At 45.6% G+C, this 17,882-nt stretch overlaps 1 protein-coding gene across 2 annotated transcripts in view; it reads left to right on the top strand.

Moving 5' to 3' along the window:
- Positions 1-44: 44 nt before the first annotated feature.
- Positions 45-17,882, top strand: part of LOC117885347 (DEP domain-containing mTOR-interacting protein-like) — a 37,014-nt gene continuing 19,176 nt past the window's right edge. Inside the window, exons 1-2 of one of the 2 annotated variants that reach the window (XM_034786659.1) lie at positions 45-300; positions 14,383-14,561. In XM_034786659.1, coding sequence (XP_034642550.1) covers positions 215-300; positions 14,383-14,561 — 265 coding nt within the window. In that variant the 5' untranslated portion in view covers positions 45-214. Of the gene's footprint in view, positions 301-14,182; positions 14,251-14,382; positions 14,562-17,882 lie in introns of those variants that run through there. The other variant, XM_034786660.1, reaches the window with a different exon arrangement.

The following is a 17,882-nucleotide window of genomic DNA, read 5'->3' as shown; positions in this document are numbered from 1 at the left end:
AGGAGGAGTGGAGCTGGGCAGTGCTAATCAGTTGACTCTGGCAGTCACACATACTGTAAACAGAAAGGCAGGAAAGTAAATGGGACGTCAGCTGTAGCTGTCAAAGAGCTCCCTGAATGGTCCTCTGGAGCTGGGAGGCAGCTGTTTGCACACACATGCTCGCACGCCAAACACCGCTAAGCTCTTCCAACCTCTGATGTGTGCCTGAGCCAGGATGGAGAGTATTAGCAACAGCCTGAAGAATAAAGCAACCGAGAGACATCACAGAGCAGAGGTGATGATTGCAGGAGAGCAGCTGAGGTAAGGGGAACTCAGATTTTTTTTGGGGGGGGGAACTTTTGCTGTCACTCAACTCTGGCCTGATGTGCCTGTGTAAATGAGCGGTTGTAATTATTAATCAGGCGGCAAATGCAGTTTGCAGGGGGGTTGGGAGGGAGAAGAGAGAAACAAGGATGAAAAGAGGCTGAAATAAGAGGCTAAAAGAGCTATTAGTGGGCTTGTGGCTACAAACGGTCTAGCGTGTCCCCGTCCCCCAGCTCTTGTGGGTTCAAAGCACTGTTTCTGTGCAGAGCTTTTCTTCCTTCTGGGGTTTCCAAGTGACCAAAATCTCTCTCTTCTAAGGTATTTCCTGATTTGTCTTTTATAAAAATCAGTTTCTTTTTAGTAATCACCCCTGGATTTTTAGCATTGGCTTTACTCTCCTCTCCTCCCAAACTTCCTAAGTGAAGGGAAAAACTTCCCTCATTAAATAAAACAACCAGTTCCTAGGACATGGGCACCTGGGAAGGAAGCAGACTTCAGCTTCCTCTTCATTGTTGAGTCGTTGTTTGCTTTTCAAATATTAGCCCTTGTTTTGCTCAATACTCCTTGGAGAGAAGGACACCTTGTCAGCCTTGGAGTCTGAGTTGTGGCATTGAGCTGCTAACACAAGGTCTCTGGTCTTCCGTACATGTTTCTAGCTGATCATTTTAGTTGCTGCATCTCTGATCTGGGCTGGGAAAGTTTTAGCGAGTTTTGAGAATGACACTGTTGAAAATTTTACCCGAAGTTCCAGTTTCAAAAATGATTTAGGTGGCAAAGTGCCCAAGTCTCTTCTGAAAACAGGGTGTAGGTGTCACCCTGCAAAGAGTAACTGGGCTGGTGACAGCCAGGGTAAGATCTTCTGCTTGTGGGCTGGTTACTGGTGTTAGGGATCTGAGCCATAGCTGCAGAGCACAAAGTCCTTCCTGGTTACAAGGCAGAACCCCTTACTGGTCTGTGTGGTCTCCAAAACATCACCGTAGGCTCCTCAGTCGCTTTACCCACTGTGTTGAACTACCCCAATTCTGACACTACATTCAGGGTGATTTATTGTTATCTCTTCTTCAATGTATCTGATAAAACTCTTTAGGAATGAGCCAATGCTTTCCTTCCCTGCCTGCAAATGAAGGGGATAATCACTTCGCAGGCACCTGTTCTGTTTTTAAATGGAAAAATCCCTGTTCATCTCTCTCCCTCCAGGAGCACAGGCTGTTTATTAAGCTCCAAGATTTTTATTTGGGAGGAGAATAGAGAACTTGCTTCCTTAAGCAATGTGAAACATCCAGAACTCATGTCACTAGCTAATTTTAGGATCTGTTAGTTGGGTCAGGAAGGGAGGCACCCTACTCCAGTGGGTCCTTAGAGTGTCGGTCTTATCCTTGTTATTTATTTGTATTATGCTAAAAGCCTACAATGCCCAGCATGGCATCAGGGCCCGTTGTGCCAGGCACTAGATCCTCAATAACAAACAAACAAAAAAGACAGCACGTGCCCCAAAGAGGTTGCAATCAACGTACACCTCTACCTCGATATAACGCGACCCAATATAACACAAATTCGGATATAACGCGGTAAAGCAGCACTCTGGGGGGAGGCGGGGGTGTGTGTGTGTGTGCACGCTCCGGTGGATCAAAGCAAGTTCAATATAACGCAGTTTCACCTATAACGCGGTAAGATTTTTTGGCTCCCGAGGACAGTGTTATATCGAGGTAGAAGTGTATATGAAGAAAGACAATGAGGGTCAACCACTTCTCCTGGTTATTGTACATCCCACATACCTCACCTTGCCTTGTCGCTAGATACCACCTTCTTAGCCCTGGGAGTTACCAAGGACTCTCTGTAGCTGGAAGAATTGCTGTTTGATGGCCCCTTCCCTCCGTAAGCCAAAGCTTGCTGCCTTTGCAATACTTTGAGTCCAAGCGGTGAGGGACCAAGTCTTGGAAACTGAACCCAGGTCTGCTGTAGTGGGAAGCGAAACAGCAGCTGGACTTTTTACTGAATTGCATAATTTAAATTGCTCACCACAGAAATGTGACCTTTAAAGAATGGCCCATCCCCTGGGCAGTGCAGGATTGTTCTCGACAGGATATTTTTCTAGCGCTTTGCCCAGCCTTGTTGTAAACATCCCAAGTAATGGGATGTTTTAAACAAGCACCATGTCCTCCTGTGCCACTTGAGGGTCAAAAACATTGGGCTCAAATATTCAGGGAGGGACTAAAACCATCATTATGGGTATCAAACTTGCAATCATATCTGTGCAGGTAGAAGGGGGCATCTGCCTGGATCTACTTGCAGGATCAGTATCTAATTTACCCTGGGAATTCAGTCTGGTGACATCTGGGTCCCTCTACAGGGATGTTCATGATATGGGCCATGGATTTACTACACCTTGTGACTAACCTCCCATGAGCAGAGCTCCTACTCTATTATGCTAAATGGCCCGTCAGATCTTTCTGGCTCTTAGCAGCAAGGAAGAGAATTTGGGTCAAATGTGTGACAACCCGTACCATCAAGCCACCCATCTTGTACCACTCTTTGCTCAGTCAGCTCCCTCACTGTTGCCAGCCTGAACTCGCTCATTGAATGAGCCTATAGAATAGAAAGGATGCCAAGAAATCTAGAGCTTTCCTGTTGTGAGTGGGTCCTAAGGAGCTCTTTAGGGTGTGCTCATTACAGCATCAACTCATCCTGAACAAGAAGTCTGGGTTGGCTTGGTGTGTGTGAGGTGAGCGTGATAGATGGCGGCTGTTTCTGTGAGGGGAATAATGCGTGAGGGGAATTGGGCTGGAGAGCATGTGGGATGGAACATGTATAAAACAAAGCCACCAGGCGCTGGTGTAAGAGTGAAAGGGAATGAGCTAGGTAGGGGAGCTGAGAGAGATTAGTTTACCCTAGGCGACGTTTTCACCTGCTGTTTGGGATGCAAACATTACATCAGGTCAGAGAAGGTGAGCCCTGCTCCCAGCTGGGGAGCAATGAAGACCAGGCTTCGTTGCACCTTTGACCTGCTCTTTGCAACAGGCTTGAGTTTCTTGTTGCCTGGATAACAGCAAATGGATTTAATACAGTTCAGCAGCTGTGACCCGTCAAATTTACTCTACCCCAGGGGTGGCCAACCTGTGGCTTTGGAGCTACATGCGGCTCTTCAGAAGTTAATATGTGGCTCCTTGTATAGGCACCGACTCCGGGGCTGGAGCGACAGGCGCCAACTTTCCAATGTGCCGGGGGGTGCTCACTGCTCAACCCCTGGCTCTGCCACAGGCCCTGACCCCATTGCATCCCTTCCCGCCCTCTCCCCTGAGCCTGCTGTGCCCTCGCTCCTCCCCCTCTCCCCCAGAGCCTCCTGCAGGCCACAAAACAGCTGATCGGGAGGTGCAGAGAGGGAGGGGGAGGCGCTGATCAGCAGGGTAGCTGGTGGGTGGGAGGTGCTGGGAGCAGGGGTGGGGGGAGCTGATGGGGGGCTGCGGATATATTACTGCGGCTCTTTGGTAATGTACATTGGTAAATTCTGGCTCCTTCTCCGGCTCAGGTTGGCTGCCCCTGCTCTGCCCTATTGCGTCTATGGACAAATGGAACTGACCGCAGATAACAAGATTCCAAAGCGTGCTCAGTGCTTGTCTCGGTGGAAGGGAAGGTGCTGCAGGTGTGGTACATAGTCAGGAGCTAATACTCTTGCTGCTGCAGTCTTGATTTTGGGATGCTCTTGAAGAATCCAGAAGCTACTTCTTTTTTTCTCCTTTCCTCTCATTGAGAACCCCGGCTGGCTGCTTCCCTACTTTGCAGGGCCGCCCTGGGGGGGGGGCAGTGGGGCAATTTGCCCCGGGCCCCGCAGGGGCCCCCACGAGAGTTTTTCGGGGCCCCTGGAGTGGAGTCCTTCACTCGCTCCGGGGGCCTCAGAAACCTCTCGCAGGCCCCGGGCCCCCAGAGCTTCTTCCGCTCCGGGTCTTCGGTGGCAGTTCGGTGGCCGGGGGTCCTTCTGCTCCAGGGACCCACCACTGAAGTGCCCTGAAGACCCACGGCAGGGGGTCCTTCCGCTCCAGGGACCCACCGCCGAAGTGCTGGGTCTTCCGCCGAAGACCCCAGGCCCCCTGAATCCTCTGGGTGGCCCTGCTGCTTTGTACAGCATGGCAGAAGTGGAGGGGGAGAGTGAGAGAGAGTGTGTATGACTGGTGAGTGAAGAGTCCTCCTTTTGGGGTGAGGAGGGAGAAGGACTCCACTATGGATCAGCTGACTTCTCCCCCTTTTTTTCCTACTCCCCCCACCCTGCCAGCACCTGGTCTGTAATAGTCCAGTTGAGACCAGAAGTGAGCAAAATCAAAGCGGCCAATGCTGAGGTATGTGAATCTGGCTTAGCATTTTGCACCCAGGGGCCAATCATGAGTTCCAAACTTGGCATGTGTGTCGCACTCTTTATTACAGGCAACTTCTCCTTCCAACCCTCTGTCAGGCAAGTGGCTATAGATGGGGAAACTGAGGCAGAAAGACTGAGTGACTTGCCTGAGGCCATGGCAGAGGGAACTGGAGCAGAGCTCTGTAGTCTGCTCGCCCACTGAACCCCAGTTGCTCCCCCATAAGTGGTGGAAGAGACTACTGTACTTTTAAGAATGAACTGGGTTCTGACTGGCTGATGTTTTTCTTCTGTGAACTTTGATAACTAAATAAGATTAATCAGTCCTATTCTATTTTTATATACACTCCCCCTCCTCCCTTGACTCCACATGCCCCTGCCCTAGTTCTGGGTTTGGCTGTGCAAATCTTTGCTCTACCTTCAGGACTGTTTGGCTTCTGACAAGTTCGCAATTGCTCTCAGTTTGGATTGGCTGTTGAGATGAACTTGTTTGGTGTCAAAACAGCTTTCCCAGCCAGAAATAGCTGCATGAGAGATATATAAACAAACTCCACCAGGACTCCGCTTTTTTCTAGTCCTCTGGAATCCCGTCTTGCATCTGAAGAAGTGAGGTTCTTACCCACGAAAGCTTATGCCCCCAATACTTCTGTTAGTCTTAAAGGTGCCACAGGACCCTCTGTTGGTATCCTACGCTCCCCTGTGCTGCGCAGCAAGGCATAAAGAGTGGAGTGGCCCTCAGACCAGCAGAAGGAGGCAGTCAGAGTGGGGTGGTCCCCTTCTAATGTGTTCTTGGTACTTAGTTGGCAGTTCTTAGTGATCTCCTTCTTCTTGACTAAGTGAAGTCCTGTCTCTGATTAAAGCGACAAAGAGTCTCTGACGAAGTGGGTAGTCACCCACGAAAGCTTATGCTCCAATACGTCTGTTAGTCTATAAGGTGCCACAGGACTCTTGGTCGCTTTTTACAGATCCAGACTAACATGGCTTTGTCTCTGATTAGTAACTCAGCAGCACGTTTTCCAAGGCTGGGTTTATTTTACATCCCTTGTGTCTCTTCTCATTCTTCCTTTGTATATGTGCATGCAAATTCCATTGACTTATTGGGCATTGTGTGTATATATCGGAGAGCAAAAATCAGCGTATGGGGTGCTCTATAGAAGAGGCCGGTTAACCATGTCTACACTGCCACTTATGTCAGCAAAACTTATGTCGCTCAGGGTATGAAAAAACACACCCCTGAGCGACCTAAGTTTCGGCAGCAAAAGGGGTAGTGTGCACCGCGCTATGTCGGTGGGAGAAGCTTCTCCTGCCGAATAGCTACTGCCGCTGTTTTTATTTTGGCGGTTTTATTCTGTTGATGGGAGAGCTCTCTCCCATCGGTGTAGAGCAGCTACAAGAACGATCTTACAGTGGCACAGATGCATCAGTACAGCTGTGCACTATAAGCTCGCTCGTGTAGACACGGCTTTAGTCATTACCAACTGTACGCAACGAATAGCTTGTCTACACACGGAGTTATCCTGGAATCGCTATTGTGCTTTCAATTCACACCCTACCTTAACCCAAATTAACTTTCCTGTGTAGACAAGCCCTTCTCTTTTATATACTTGGGCTGGACTGAGCACTCGTGGACTAAAAAGCTGTTCATGGATTTACTTCTTGGTAAACAAAGAGGGTCCGAAGTGAAGATTCACTCCCACGAAGAACAAAGCCACAATGCAAATGGGTGCACAGATTGGCCAAGATTTTCAAAAGGGAATAAGGATTTATTTGGGTGCTGAACTTGACACCTTAAACCAAGTGCTGGGCACTTCCAAAAATAAGGACCGTTTAAGGTGTTTATTTGGGCATGCCAAAATGGAGGTACCAAAAATCGCTAGTCCCTGTTGAAAATCGCAGCCCTTCAAGGGGCCTGGTGGATTCTCCGTCACTTGAAAGCTTTAAATCAAGCTTGGATGTCTTTTTCTAGAAGACACACTGTACTTCAATCACAAACTTATTGGTGTGTTTTTTTGCAGGAATCACTGGGTGAAATTCTCTGGTCTGTGTTATGCAGGAGGTTGGATTAGATGATCATGATGGTCCCATCTGGCCTTGAAAATCAGAGTATTGGGGTTTCCTTACTACAGAAAGTTTACGACTGGAAATCAGGCCTGATCTTGCCTGGATTTCTTCTTGAAACTCAGCCCTCAGTCTCCCGTGCCTAAATTAAAAGTGGGAGGGGGAGGGGGGGAAACTTGGTGTCACTTAAGCAGAGCTAACCTGGCTGGTCCAATTATGTAACCCTCTCCCCTCCCCTCAAGAATGTACTCATGCTCATACAAACTGGGAGTACAGCACAAATTGTTTTTGTTGCTTTATGGCTCAAAGCTGTATCTGCAGAAACCAGTTTATATATGCACTGCTGCGGCTGCCCTCCCCTTCTACTGAGCATGTGAGGGTATTTGACTAGAAGGACTGCAGTAGAAAGGAAATCACTTTGCACAAGAATCTTGTCCCTTTTTTTCATGGCCACTCTTCTGCATTTAATTGCTGTGGGAGTGTGAACTAGAGCTAACTACCACATGAGTGACCCACTCTGGAGTTTTACTAAACATTTCAAATGCCAATTTTTTGCTCTAAAATAGAGACTTTGCTTCTATGCCGGAGTCTGACTTGGAGAGGTTCACTGGTTTGTGGATCCACTCTTTGTTCTCCTCTGAAATTAATGATCAACAGGGGAGTTGCCCCATTTTGATCCTCTTAGGGTATGTCTACACTACCCGTCGGCAGATAGCAATCGATCTATCGGGGATCGATTTATCGCATGTAGTGTAGACGCGATAAATTGATCCCCGATCGCTCTCCCTTCGACTGGTGAACTCCAGCTCGGCAAGAGACGGAAGCAAAGTCGATGGGGGCGCCGTGGCTGTTGATCCCGCGCCGCGAGGACGCGAAGTAAGTGATTCTAAGTTGATCTAAGATACATCGACTTCAGCTATGCTATTCTCATAGCTGAAGTTGTGTATCTTAGATCGATCCCCCCCAAGTGTAGACCAGGCCTTAGAAGAGGATTTCTCTCCAGTTCGATATAAGACATCATTGTAAGCTGAGAATGAGAACAACAGAGCATTTATACCAGTCCTCAGTGCAGGGCCGGCTCCAGGGTTTTGGCCGCCCCAAGCAGCCCCCCCCAAAAAAAAGCCGTGATCGCGATCTGCGGCGGCAATTTGGCGGAAGGTCCTTCGCTCCGAGTGGGAGTGAGGGACCATCCGCCGAATTGCCGCCGAATAGCTGGACCTGCTGCCCCTTTCCGGAGTGGCCGCCCCAAGCATCTGCTTGCCAAGCTGGGGCCTGGAGCCGGCCCTGCCTCAGTGACTGGGAACTCTGCTTTGAAAGATTGACTGTGTCATGGGAGCCTCACTCCAACAGTCAAGGGCAGAACGTGGCCTATGGTCTGTAAAGCCTTTTTGGATGGAAGACGCTATGTAAACGTAAGATATTCTAGTGGTTCAGTTTATATTAAGGCTATGTCTTACAGCAAAAACAAAGGATATTTTTATTGAGAGAACTGACCCAAGATAGTTATCTCAATGTAAAACCCTAGTGGAGACCAGACAAGTAGTCTTTATCTCCATGTAGCTACTCAAGGTAAACAATGGGTGAGTGGTAAAGGTTAACCTTGACTAGCTACATCAAGGTAAGATTTACCAGTGCCTTGTCGCCATATAGAGTTCATACATTTCAAGGTCAGAAGGGACATGTGGATGTATACTATGCCCCCTTTTTTATTTTAATAATGAAGACAAAGCCTATGATTCAGCTGCAAGACCAGGTGAATACCATTCCCCCTGCAAACGAGCAGGTGCTCAACTCAGCATAGTCCGGCATTATTAATCTCTCACTGGGACTGGAAGTGACCCAATGCAAGAACTGCAAAAACCTTTTGGTGTAGCATGTAAAATATAGGGTTAAAGAGAAAATTTGGAAGGAGAGAAACTATCATATTTGTAACATTTTTGGAGTTATTTAGGGACTCAGTACAGATTTCAGTTTCATTAGAGAAGTACAGTAGGTTATTTTAAATGAGTTGAGAAATATTAGTCCAATTCCTAGTGGACAGTCTCCCCAGAAACCACAGTGATAAAGGTTATAGTTGTTTAGTAGTTATCAAAAGGTTCAGATGTTGGCCAACATCTTCAAAAGCAACTGGCGATATTTAGACACCTCAATTTTTGAGGAGCCCATCTGGAAACACTGTTAGGGGCCCAACTTTTTGAAAATCAGGTCCTTTCAAGTTGGGCACCCAAATATTGAGGTTTTTCCAAATTACTAGTCGCTCTTGAAAACTTTGAGCTATATGGACATGAAGATGAAATACAACATTATATATGTTTTCTCCAGACATTCTTTGAAAAGAGCTAGTTACAATTGATGGTTCAACAACTTTATTTTCCTATCAATAAATGGCCTTTCTTTAAGTTGAAAACTTTTATGGAAAATGTCCTTGTTCAAACTTTTTCCAGGTTTTCTATGAAAAAACTAAAAACCTTCAAATCTTTTTTTTTTTAAACTTGCAAGTTTCTATGCAAATCTTGAGCAAAAAAACGGAGACGTTCATTTCTTTCAAAAATGTTCACAGATTATATATAGTGTTTTCTGAGCCACTCTAGCTATGAGGGGCACTAGAAGAATAGTGTGGAGAAGCTGGAACGGCCATTGCCCGTACTGAATCTGTGGATGGAGGACTTCTCTCTAGGGCTCTGATCCTGCAATCAGATTTGTAGGCATGGACTCTTGTGCGTGCATGGAGTCGCAGTTACCCACCGTATTGCATTATTGGGGTATTGTTCTGTCAATCTGAAACCTTTGAGCACTAAATTAATGAAAAGGGGTGAAAAATTCAGAGTACAGAAAGAAAACCAGCATCAAAGGAAAGCTGGATTCAAGTATCGGAGCCTCTCTCATCAGAAGAGGATAATTGAGAACTGTCTGAGCCCCCAAACCTATGACAGTGGATTATCTGTTCTGTGTTTAAAGAATTACCATAGTTTAGTGAGCTCTTGTATGTTAAACAAAACAAAAATACCCATGAATAAACGTACAGAACACTTGATGTCCACCCCCGCTCTCCCTCCTTGAAGTGCTGTGGATTTGCTGTGAACAAGGTCACAGGGCATGAATAATGGTGTCCCTCTAGCGACCTTGACAAAGAAACATCATGATTGCCCAACCAACCCATCTAAAACCAATGCACAGGCAGCACCAGCCAAAAAGGAAAGTGTTTCATAACTGTTGACTTTTGTGTTCTAGCAGCCAGTTTCTCCTTGTATTATTCTGGGGGCTTTTGTTTGTGTTTTTGGCAGAACACGAATGGTTTTTGGCATGTAGAAGAAAAAGTCTAAATGTCATATTACACACCCTTATTTAGCAATCTTTATCTGGAAGCAAGATAACTATAAGTCAATCTGAGTTTCAGCTAGATTTGCTTTTCTCAAGATAATATACTTACTCTTCATGTACGTGTCAAATGATTTCTTCAAAGGGCCTGTTGGTATATACTCAGTGTTACCTCTTTCCATACAAAAAGAGCAAAATGTGTATAATCTCCTTTTTAGACTAAGGAAAACAACAAAAAGAACACAAGTAATGTGTACATGAGAGCATGGGGTGTGTCTTCTGTTACATGCTGCAGTCCTTCTGAGAGCAGTATGGTGGACTTGATAGCAATTAAAACAAACAGCACACTGAAAACATAGGTCATCACTGTTTCAGAGCTACGTGCAGTACTACATAGTTAAAACCTTAGTAATGATACATGAGAGATGGGTCTGAGGCTCAGTGTTCAAACTCAATGCTGAATTCCCCCAAAGTTTGGGAGCATTCACTTCTGGGGTTGTAGTTAGAGCTGGTCAAAATTTTTGAACCAAATTACTTAGTCAAAAATGCTTTAAAAATTCTGACACTGTTAACTCTTCAATTTGTTTTATCTCAATTTAATATCTCTTATATAAACCATTGTTCAAATGTTTTATTTACCAGAAACCGGGGGGATTGTTTTAAACAATATTTGTGTAACAGTTTTTGCAGAATTCTAAAAAGTGAAAAATGAATACTGCAAAACCAGAAACAACTTCCGAATACTACACAACCAGAAATAATTTTTCCAACTAATTTCAGTTTGACGTCATCGTTGTGTGGCTTTGGGTTCTACATGTTTTCATATCCAAGACAATATATAAGGGTTATACAGACTTCTTCAGAGTCATGATAACAATAGAGTATTCTTGGTTTCATTCTTATCTTAAGAAACATTCCTATAAAGTAGTAGTTCTCTTGTTGTGTACTAAGGAGATAACATTTTGGTTACCTCTTTATGGAGCGGGTGGGCTGGGCAGGGGGGGACTTTAAAATTGGCATACAATGCTGATAGCATTTTGACAGGATGCTTCCCCCCGGCCCCTCCAAACCCCTAAAATAAAAGGCAATTCTCAAGGTTGCATGGTAGATTATTCTCTTGAGAGAAAATTTGGGACTTAAAATGTTTGCTCTCTTCTTGCTTGGACAAAACTTCCAAGTGAAAATGGAATAAAAAGCTGAACAAGAACATATGGGTTTGATTCTTGTTGGCTGGTCATCGGAAAGCAGGATATCTCAGGCCATGTAATACAGGCCTGAATTCTACCTGAACTTCTTGATTGGGAAATCCCTTGGGTTACTGGACTGCTTTCCTTGCCTCTCTGTGGTGAGAGGGGGCCCTGTGCATGCTCACAGAATTAAAAAAAAATGCAGGGTTTGTGGGCTGAAACTGTGCTTATGCCCTCATATAGTGGTACTAACTCTGGGGATGCTTCTAATGTAAGGCTGAGCAAACCAGTTTGGGGAAAAAACCCATCTCAAAGCTTTCCTTGGTCCTCAAGTGGAACACACATCCTCTCAACACGGCACGGCTCCCTCCTCGCACTGTCTCCTTTTCTCTGGTGCCTTTGCTGATCCAGCGGTGGGTCTTAGACAGCTGTGGGCCCCAGCTGCTGCTGATGTCCAGGTTTGCCTTACACAAAGACTCCAGTTTTCATGTTGAATTTGGTGACATCAGGTCAGAACTTTTGGGATTCAGACTGAGGCTTTGTTTTGCGGGGAGGATGCATTGGGCCAGTTATTGGTTGTGGAACTGGAAAGTACCTAACACTCAGGGCTTGTCTACACTTACCGGGGGATCCACGAGTGGCGATCGATGCATCGGCGGTCGATTTAGCGGGTCTAGTGAAGACCCGCTAAATCGACTGGAGATCACTCTCCCGTTGACTCCTGTACTCCACCGGATCGAGAAGAGTAGGGGGAGTCGACGGGAGAGCATCTCCCATTGACATCGCGTAGTGTGGACTCCGCGGTAAGTAGATCTAAGCTACGTCGATTTGAGTTATGCTATTCGTGTAACTCTTACGTAGCTTAGATCGAATTTCCCCTGTAGTATAGACAAGGCCTCAAACCAGCATCCATTGCATTCCCTGTGGATGGGGCCCTTTCATGAGGTGGAGAAAACTGGAGAGGCCTACAGGAAGGTCCAAAGGCAGGGAGGAGTAGCTAATGGGAGGAGCAACCCTGGAAAGCTCTCGAGCCTCAGAGTTTCACTAAGTTTCAATTTTCTGACCTTGTTGATCTTAACACCTGCTATTGCTAAGCTAGGTGAGCAGCTGACAGAGGTGGCACAGACACAGGACTCGAGTTTTTACCAGACCTTCCCGCCGATAACGATGGGCCACATTGTTGAATGCAGCCACCTAAAGAGCATCACAACTTCTGCACGTTCCCGTTGGTTACATTCACAAATCCCACTCCGGGGCCGGCATGTGCTGCACTGGAGCTGGCAAGTCAGAGGATTGTGCATGCACAGCAGCATTTACAGGTGCAATTTTTGCTGGCTAGACACAAGTCCCTTAATATGCAAAATGCCAAGAGGGCAGACAGGTCTCCATTCTCATTCTTAATCGGCAGTCTTAACTGCAGTCATCAATTATTAAACCCTCCTTTGTCCAATAATTCACGATCTGCAGACGTTTGAGGTTCTATTGTTCCCTTAATCCTTTAACATAAATACTGTATGGAACTGGGAGGTTCCAGGGCATAGTATGTGGTGATGTGGGAATTGTTTGTGTGCTTCTTACAATTTGTTAGACAAAGCATTGTCTTGTATAGAAAATGATCTACGGGACACCTAATAGAATTTATGTAAAGTTCTGTTGTGGGCAGGGGAAAAACTCACCTGAAGGCATTAAACAAAGAAATGCTCCATGATTTATGTCCTTGCAGAATATATTGGCCCTGGGCAAGAGTGTCTTATAATGAATGTTTTGAAACTATAAACATCTTGGTGTTAAACAAATGATATTATCAGACAACTCCTGTTCAGGTAGGATTCATGCCCTGTGCATTTTCCAGCGTTAACATTTTGGAAACAGTAATGACTGAGGCAGAATGCTTGCCAAGTTTGATACCTTTGGTTTTGTCCTTGCCACTTGGTTTTGGCTTGAATACAAGATCTGTTTGATTGGTGACCCTGTTCAGCTGTGAAGGTCATTACAAAATTCAAAGCCTTAATCATATGAATAACCCTTACTCACGCAAATATTTCCACTGAAGTAACAAACTCATTGGGACATTGAGGTTTTGCAGGGATCGGCCCCAGGAGTTGCAAATGTCCCAGTTGTATTCCCCCCCCATCTTCCTGACTATCTAAACCAGCCTAGATTGGACTTTGTCTGTTCTAAAAGATATTCATTATTTTCTTTTAATTTTTTTAGACCAGACTCTTTGTTGATGGAAGTATCTCATACAGAATTTAACTTTCTACTATTGGTATCCCATGCATATAAGACATTCATTCCAGACTGGACACACTGGTAAATGTGTGCCGTTTAAGTTTTTTGTGTAGGAATTCATAACTGCCTGAAGTGATTTACCTTGTATTAGTCCTTGTCAAATACATACAGCAAAACCAGTGTGGCTTTTCGACATTCCCATCCCAACCCAACATGACCTGCTACTGTTTGATGCTCAGTGCTGAATACTATAGCTGACCTCTAGGACTTGCTTTCCTGGTGATGATGAGCAGAGCTGGGGCAAGCATGAGTGATAGTTTTTTTTCTTGCTTTCCTTCACAAATCTCACTCAGCTGCCGTGTATTTTCTAAATAATGTTAACATAACCCCCAGAATGCTGTTAAGACTAAGACTAGTGTGGATGATGGTAAAATTTAACAATGCTGTATGTGTGATGGCAGTGGGGAATAATCAACCTCTAAATTTTGGAGCAGTTATGATCGGTCATCAATGAAATCATTCCCCCGTGTTTTAAGACAGAAAAAAATAGCATCTGGTAATGTCTCCTCTTACATTGCATACCTACGAGCATATTTGTTTACTGTGAAGTATTCGGGAAAGATCAGCTGATTTTAGGCAAAATAAGAACTAGTTCAAACCAAATCCAGGGTGAATGGATTTTTGAGGGTCACAACTTTCACTTTACTTTTCCCTCTGTGTTCTGGTCAGGACTATCAGTGGAAGGTACCAGCAAAGTCACCAGACAGAAACCTTATGAGAACTAAGACAACCTTGCAATTCAAAGAGGTGCAGTTAAGCATCCAGATTCTTGCCTAAACTATCATCTCCAAGCCTATGGTGGCACATCCATCACTGGCATGTAATCTAAAATGTCTCTGAAATTACACACATACACTTCATAGTGTTCTCTCATCCTAGGCTTCGACTTCATGATGGAAAGCTCATTAAGGACAGGCGCCACCACCTTCGAACGTACCCCAACTGCTTTGTTGCAAAGGAGCTTACAGACTGGCTGATTGACCACAAGGAAGCACCAGACCGAGAGACGGGTATCCGCCTAATGCAGAAGCTAATGGACCATTACATCATCCATCATGGTTTGTAAACTCTAGTTACCCTTTAACTTGCCCAAGAGAGAAAATTCACAGTGTCTGGACTAGTCATTCCCCTGTCTGTTCCCACTTATCAGACCAACTTACTTATTTAGGATCCACTTCTGCAACCCTTTCTCATGCAAGTACTTCCGCTGAAGCCAATGGGATGACCCCCCCCCCCGGAGTTTGAGATGTGCAGAACTGGGCTCCTGTTTAATAGCACTACTTCTCAGGTTGCACGATGCTCCCAGTCTCTTGCATTGCATCCACTCCAGAAGAGAGACTGTGGCTGCACAAGAATGAAATACCTCTTGGAGGTGTGTCTCATGGGAAATGAGATGCAACTGGTTCTAGCTCAGTCACCCTGTCCTGGACGCTACTCTGCCGTTCAGCAGCTGCCGAAATACCGTGGTGTAGATTTTTACGGAATTGAATCCCTGCAATATGGTTGTATTATGCAAATACTCAAATGGCTGAAACTTCATGATAGAAGAAATAAAAAATGTAGTAAAATTCATTTTTACTGCCCCAGCCTAGTGTCCCTTGACTTTCCAGCTCATGTCTGGGGTGGGGACGGTGGTAGTGCAGCGTGCATGCCAGCAAGCGCTACACCATGATCGGATCGTGGCATCCCAAGGGCCAACGCAAACATGCAGGAAAGCCTCTCTTGGAAATGAAAAATGTACAGTGCCCTTTTCCAGGCCTGTCTTTGGACCCAACTCAGAGTAAAGACTCACTTGGCACCCAGCTCCAAACGGGTCCTGACCAATGGCTCCGAATTTTTTTTTTAAACTTGCAACAGCTCTACTTTATTTTTATACAAACACTGGGCTGAGTCATGTTGTTAGATACCTGGGGAAGGCGTGGTCTAGGGAACTGAGTATTGGAGCAAGAGAGAGGAATTCCTGAGGCTTAATCCTCGCTCTGATGCAGACTCACTCTATGCCTTCCTTGGTTAAGTCTCTGCCTCTGTATCTTCATCTGAAAAATGGGCATAATAATAATACTTTAATTTTTGGGGGCAGAGATTTGTATTAAAGCCCCAGTTTCACATGTGTATAAGTGCTTGCAGGATTAGGGTCTGATTTCTTAGGGTCCAGTTCTGGGAGTTATAGAATCTTTTTTGTATATTCTGTCCTCATGACTGGTAGCTATTATGAGCCATGTTTAAACATGGCTGTTGCTATCTATGTTCTAGCGCAGTTAACCTGGTTGGCGTTAACAGATTTATTTCCTTTTCTTTTCGAGAGAACTGGACTGCCCTGCCATGCTGTAGACCACTGGGGCTGGAGACTGGTTTTCAGATGGTTCTTAGACAAATCCTTGTCTTCCCTGGTGAAGGAAATAGTTCTAGAATTCATCTGGCAACCGCTAGGTTGTAACTGTAGTAATAACAACTAGCTTTTATGTCGTGCTTTACATCAGTCAGTCCTGACATACTTTACATAGGAGGTCAGAATCACTATCCTTATTTTACAGATGGGGAAACTGAGGCACAGAGGGACGAGATGTACCCAAGGTCACCCAGCATCAGAGTTGGGAATAGAACACAGGAGTTCCTTCCCCTGCAGGAGTCCCAGGCCAGTGCACTGTTCACTCAGCCACACTACTTCATATGCTGCAGCTAGGGTGAGGCTGTTTGTTGCTTGTGTTGACTGAAGTGCAGGAGAGAGATTCATTTAGGATGAAACTCAACCCTGCATAGAGAATTAGTACAAGACAGATGCACTTCATAAGACCTATCTGAGGGCTTGTGGTGAGACTTTCATGGTGCATAAGCAAGCCCTGGGCTGGCTCTTCACATGGGGTTGGATTTCACCCTTGGTGTGCGGGCATGAAAGATGTTTGTGGGCGCTTGCTGGTAGTGCGAAGAGTGGCTGTCTCACCTTTAACTTTCAATTTACTAGAGATGAGCCTGGGCCAAAATCCCACATCAGATCCACCCCACTTCCCTGAAACTTGGGGATGTTTGGAACCAGATATCCATGCGCTGATGTTCTGCTTTGGTGATCTGGTGGGAGACAATCCTCTGGATTAAAAACATCTAGCTCTTTAACACGCAATCGAAAACTCCCATGATGTTATCAAGAAACTAAAAATCCTCTTCCCGGAGATAAAATCTCAGGAGGGTTAATAACAAACTGCACCCTGCTTCCCAAAACTAAAGCCTCAGCACCTCTGGCAAAGCAGCATCTGCATGTGCTCCCATTGCAGGGTTACCTACTAGCCCTGTCCCCAACACCATCCTGCCAGTGCTAGATGAAAATACCAGCTCCATTTAGACTAGAGAGGGGAATGCAATCAACTTGGTTTGTGAGGGGAGGAGAGGGGACGGGGAGGTGGACAAGACAGCTCAGTTTATTTTTAAGCGGCAAAAAAAAAAATGAGCTTGCTCTCTCCCTTCCTGGAACAACAAAAGGCCAGAAGGGCCCATGCAGTCCTCTTGCATAATGCAGAATTTCACCCATTGATTCATGCATGAAGCCCAATAACTGGTGGTTGAACTGGAGCGTGTCATCCAGACCCTCGGTCATGACTGGTAGAATCCAAGTGTGGAGAATCTACCACGTCCATTGGTCTTAAAGCCAAACCCTAGTTATACACACCCTTGTGACTGAGTGTGGAATATACATCCACATTTTGCAGCTATTTGCTGGTTTTTATAATGGGCCAAGCCAAAACCCCATAGCTGAATCAGACCCAAGCTTTGGGGCATCTGAGGTCCTCTGCTTGATGCTAGAACCATCTTTATGGAGTTAAGTATCAGAGGGGTAGCCGTGTTAGTCTGAATCTGTAAAAAGCAACAGAGGGTCCTGTGGCACCTTTGAAAAGAGAGGTTCTTACCCACAAAAGCTTATGCTCCCAGTACTTCTGTTAGTCTCAAAGGTGCCACAGGACCCTCTGTTGCATCTTTATGGAGAGACTCAAACTACTCTCTCTGTGCTTATTTAAATGAGTAGTCCTCTCTCTTTAATAGCACACAGAATGTAGGTTTTGCTGCCAGATCTCTTGCCTTCATTGAAGTCTTTCTGCACTGCTGCTTAACTTTGCAGGATGTAATGTCTGTCCTTAGTGTCCAAGGCATGGACCCAGGTCATACAACCGCAGGGCACTTGAGGGAATGGAAAACGTTTCTGTGATTGACCAGCCGAGTGAACTTGTTGAGTGACGCGCCCGCTCTGCGATACACTTAACAAAGGTGAAATCTGCAGCGGAGAGCAAATGGTCAGGGGACGAGCAAGGGCGACTTCTGCTGAATGAGCCTGAATGTTCAGCTTTTAGCCAACGGTTTGGCAGAATATACTTCAGGCCTGTTTCCCCTGC

This window comes from Trachemys scripta, chromosome 12 (genome assembly GCF_013100865.1).
Source record: "Trachemys scripta elegans isolate TJP31775 chromosome 12, CAS_Tse_1.0, whole genome shotgun sequence".
NCBI lineage: Eukaryota > Metazoa > Chordata > Testudines > Emydidae > Trachemys > Trachemys scripta.
This window is presented reverse-complemented; position numbering and strand designations above follow the sequence as displayed.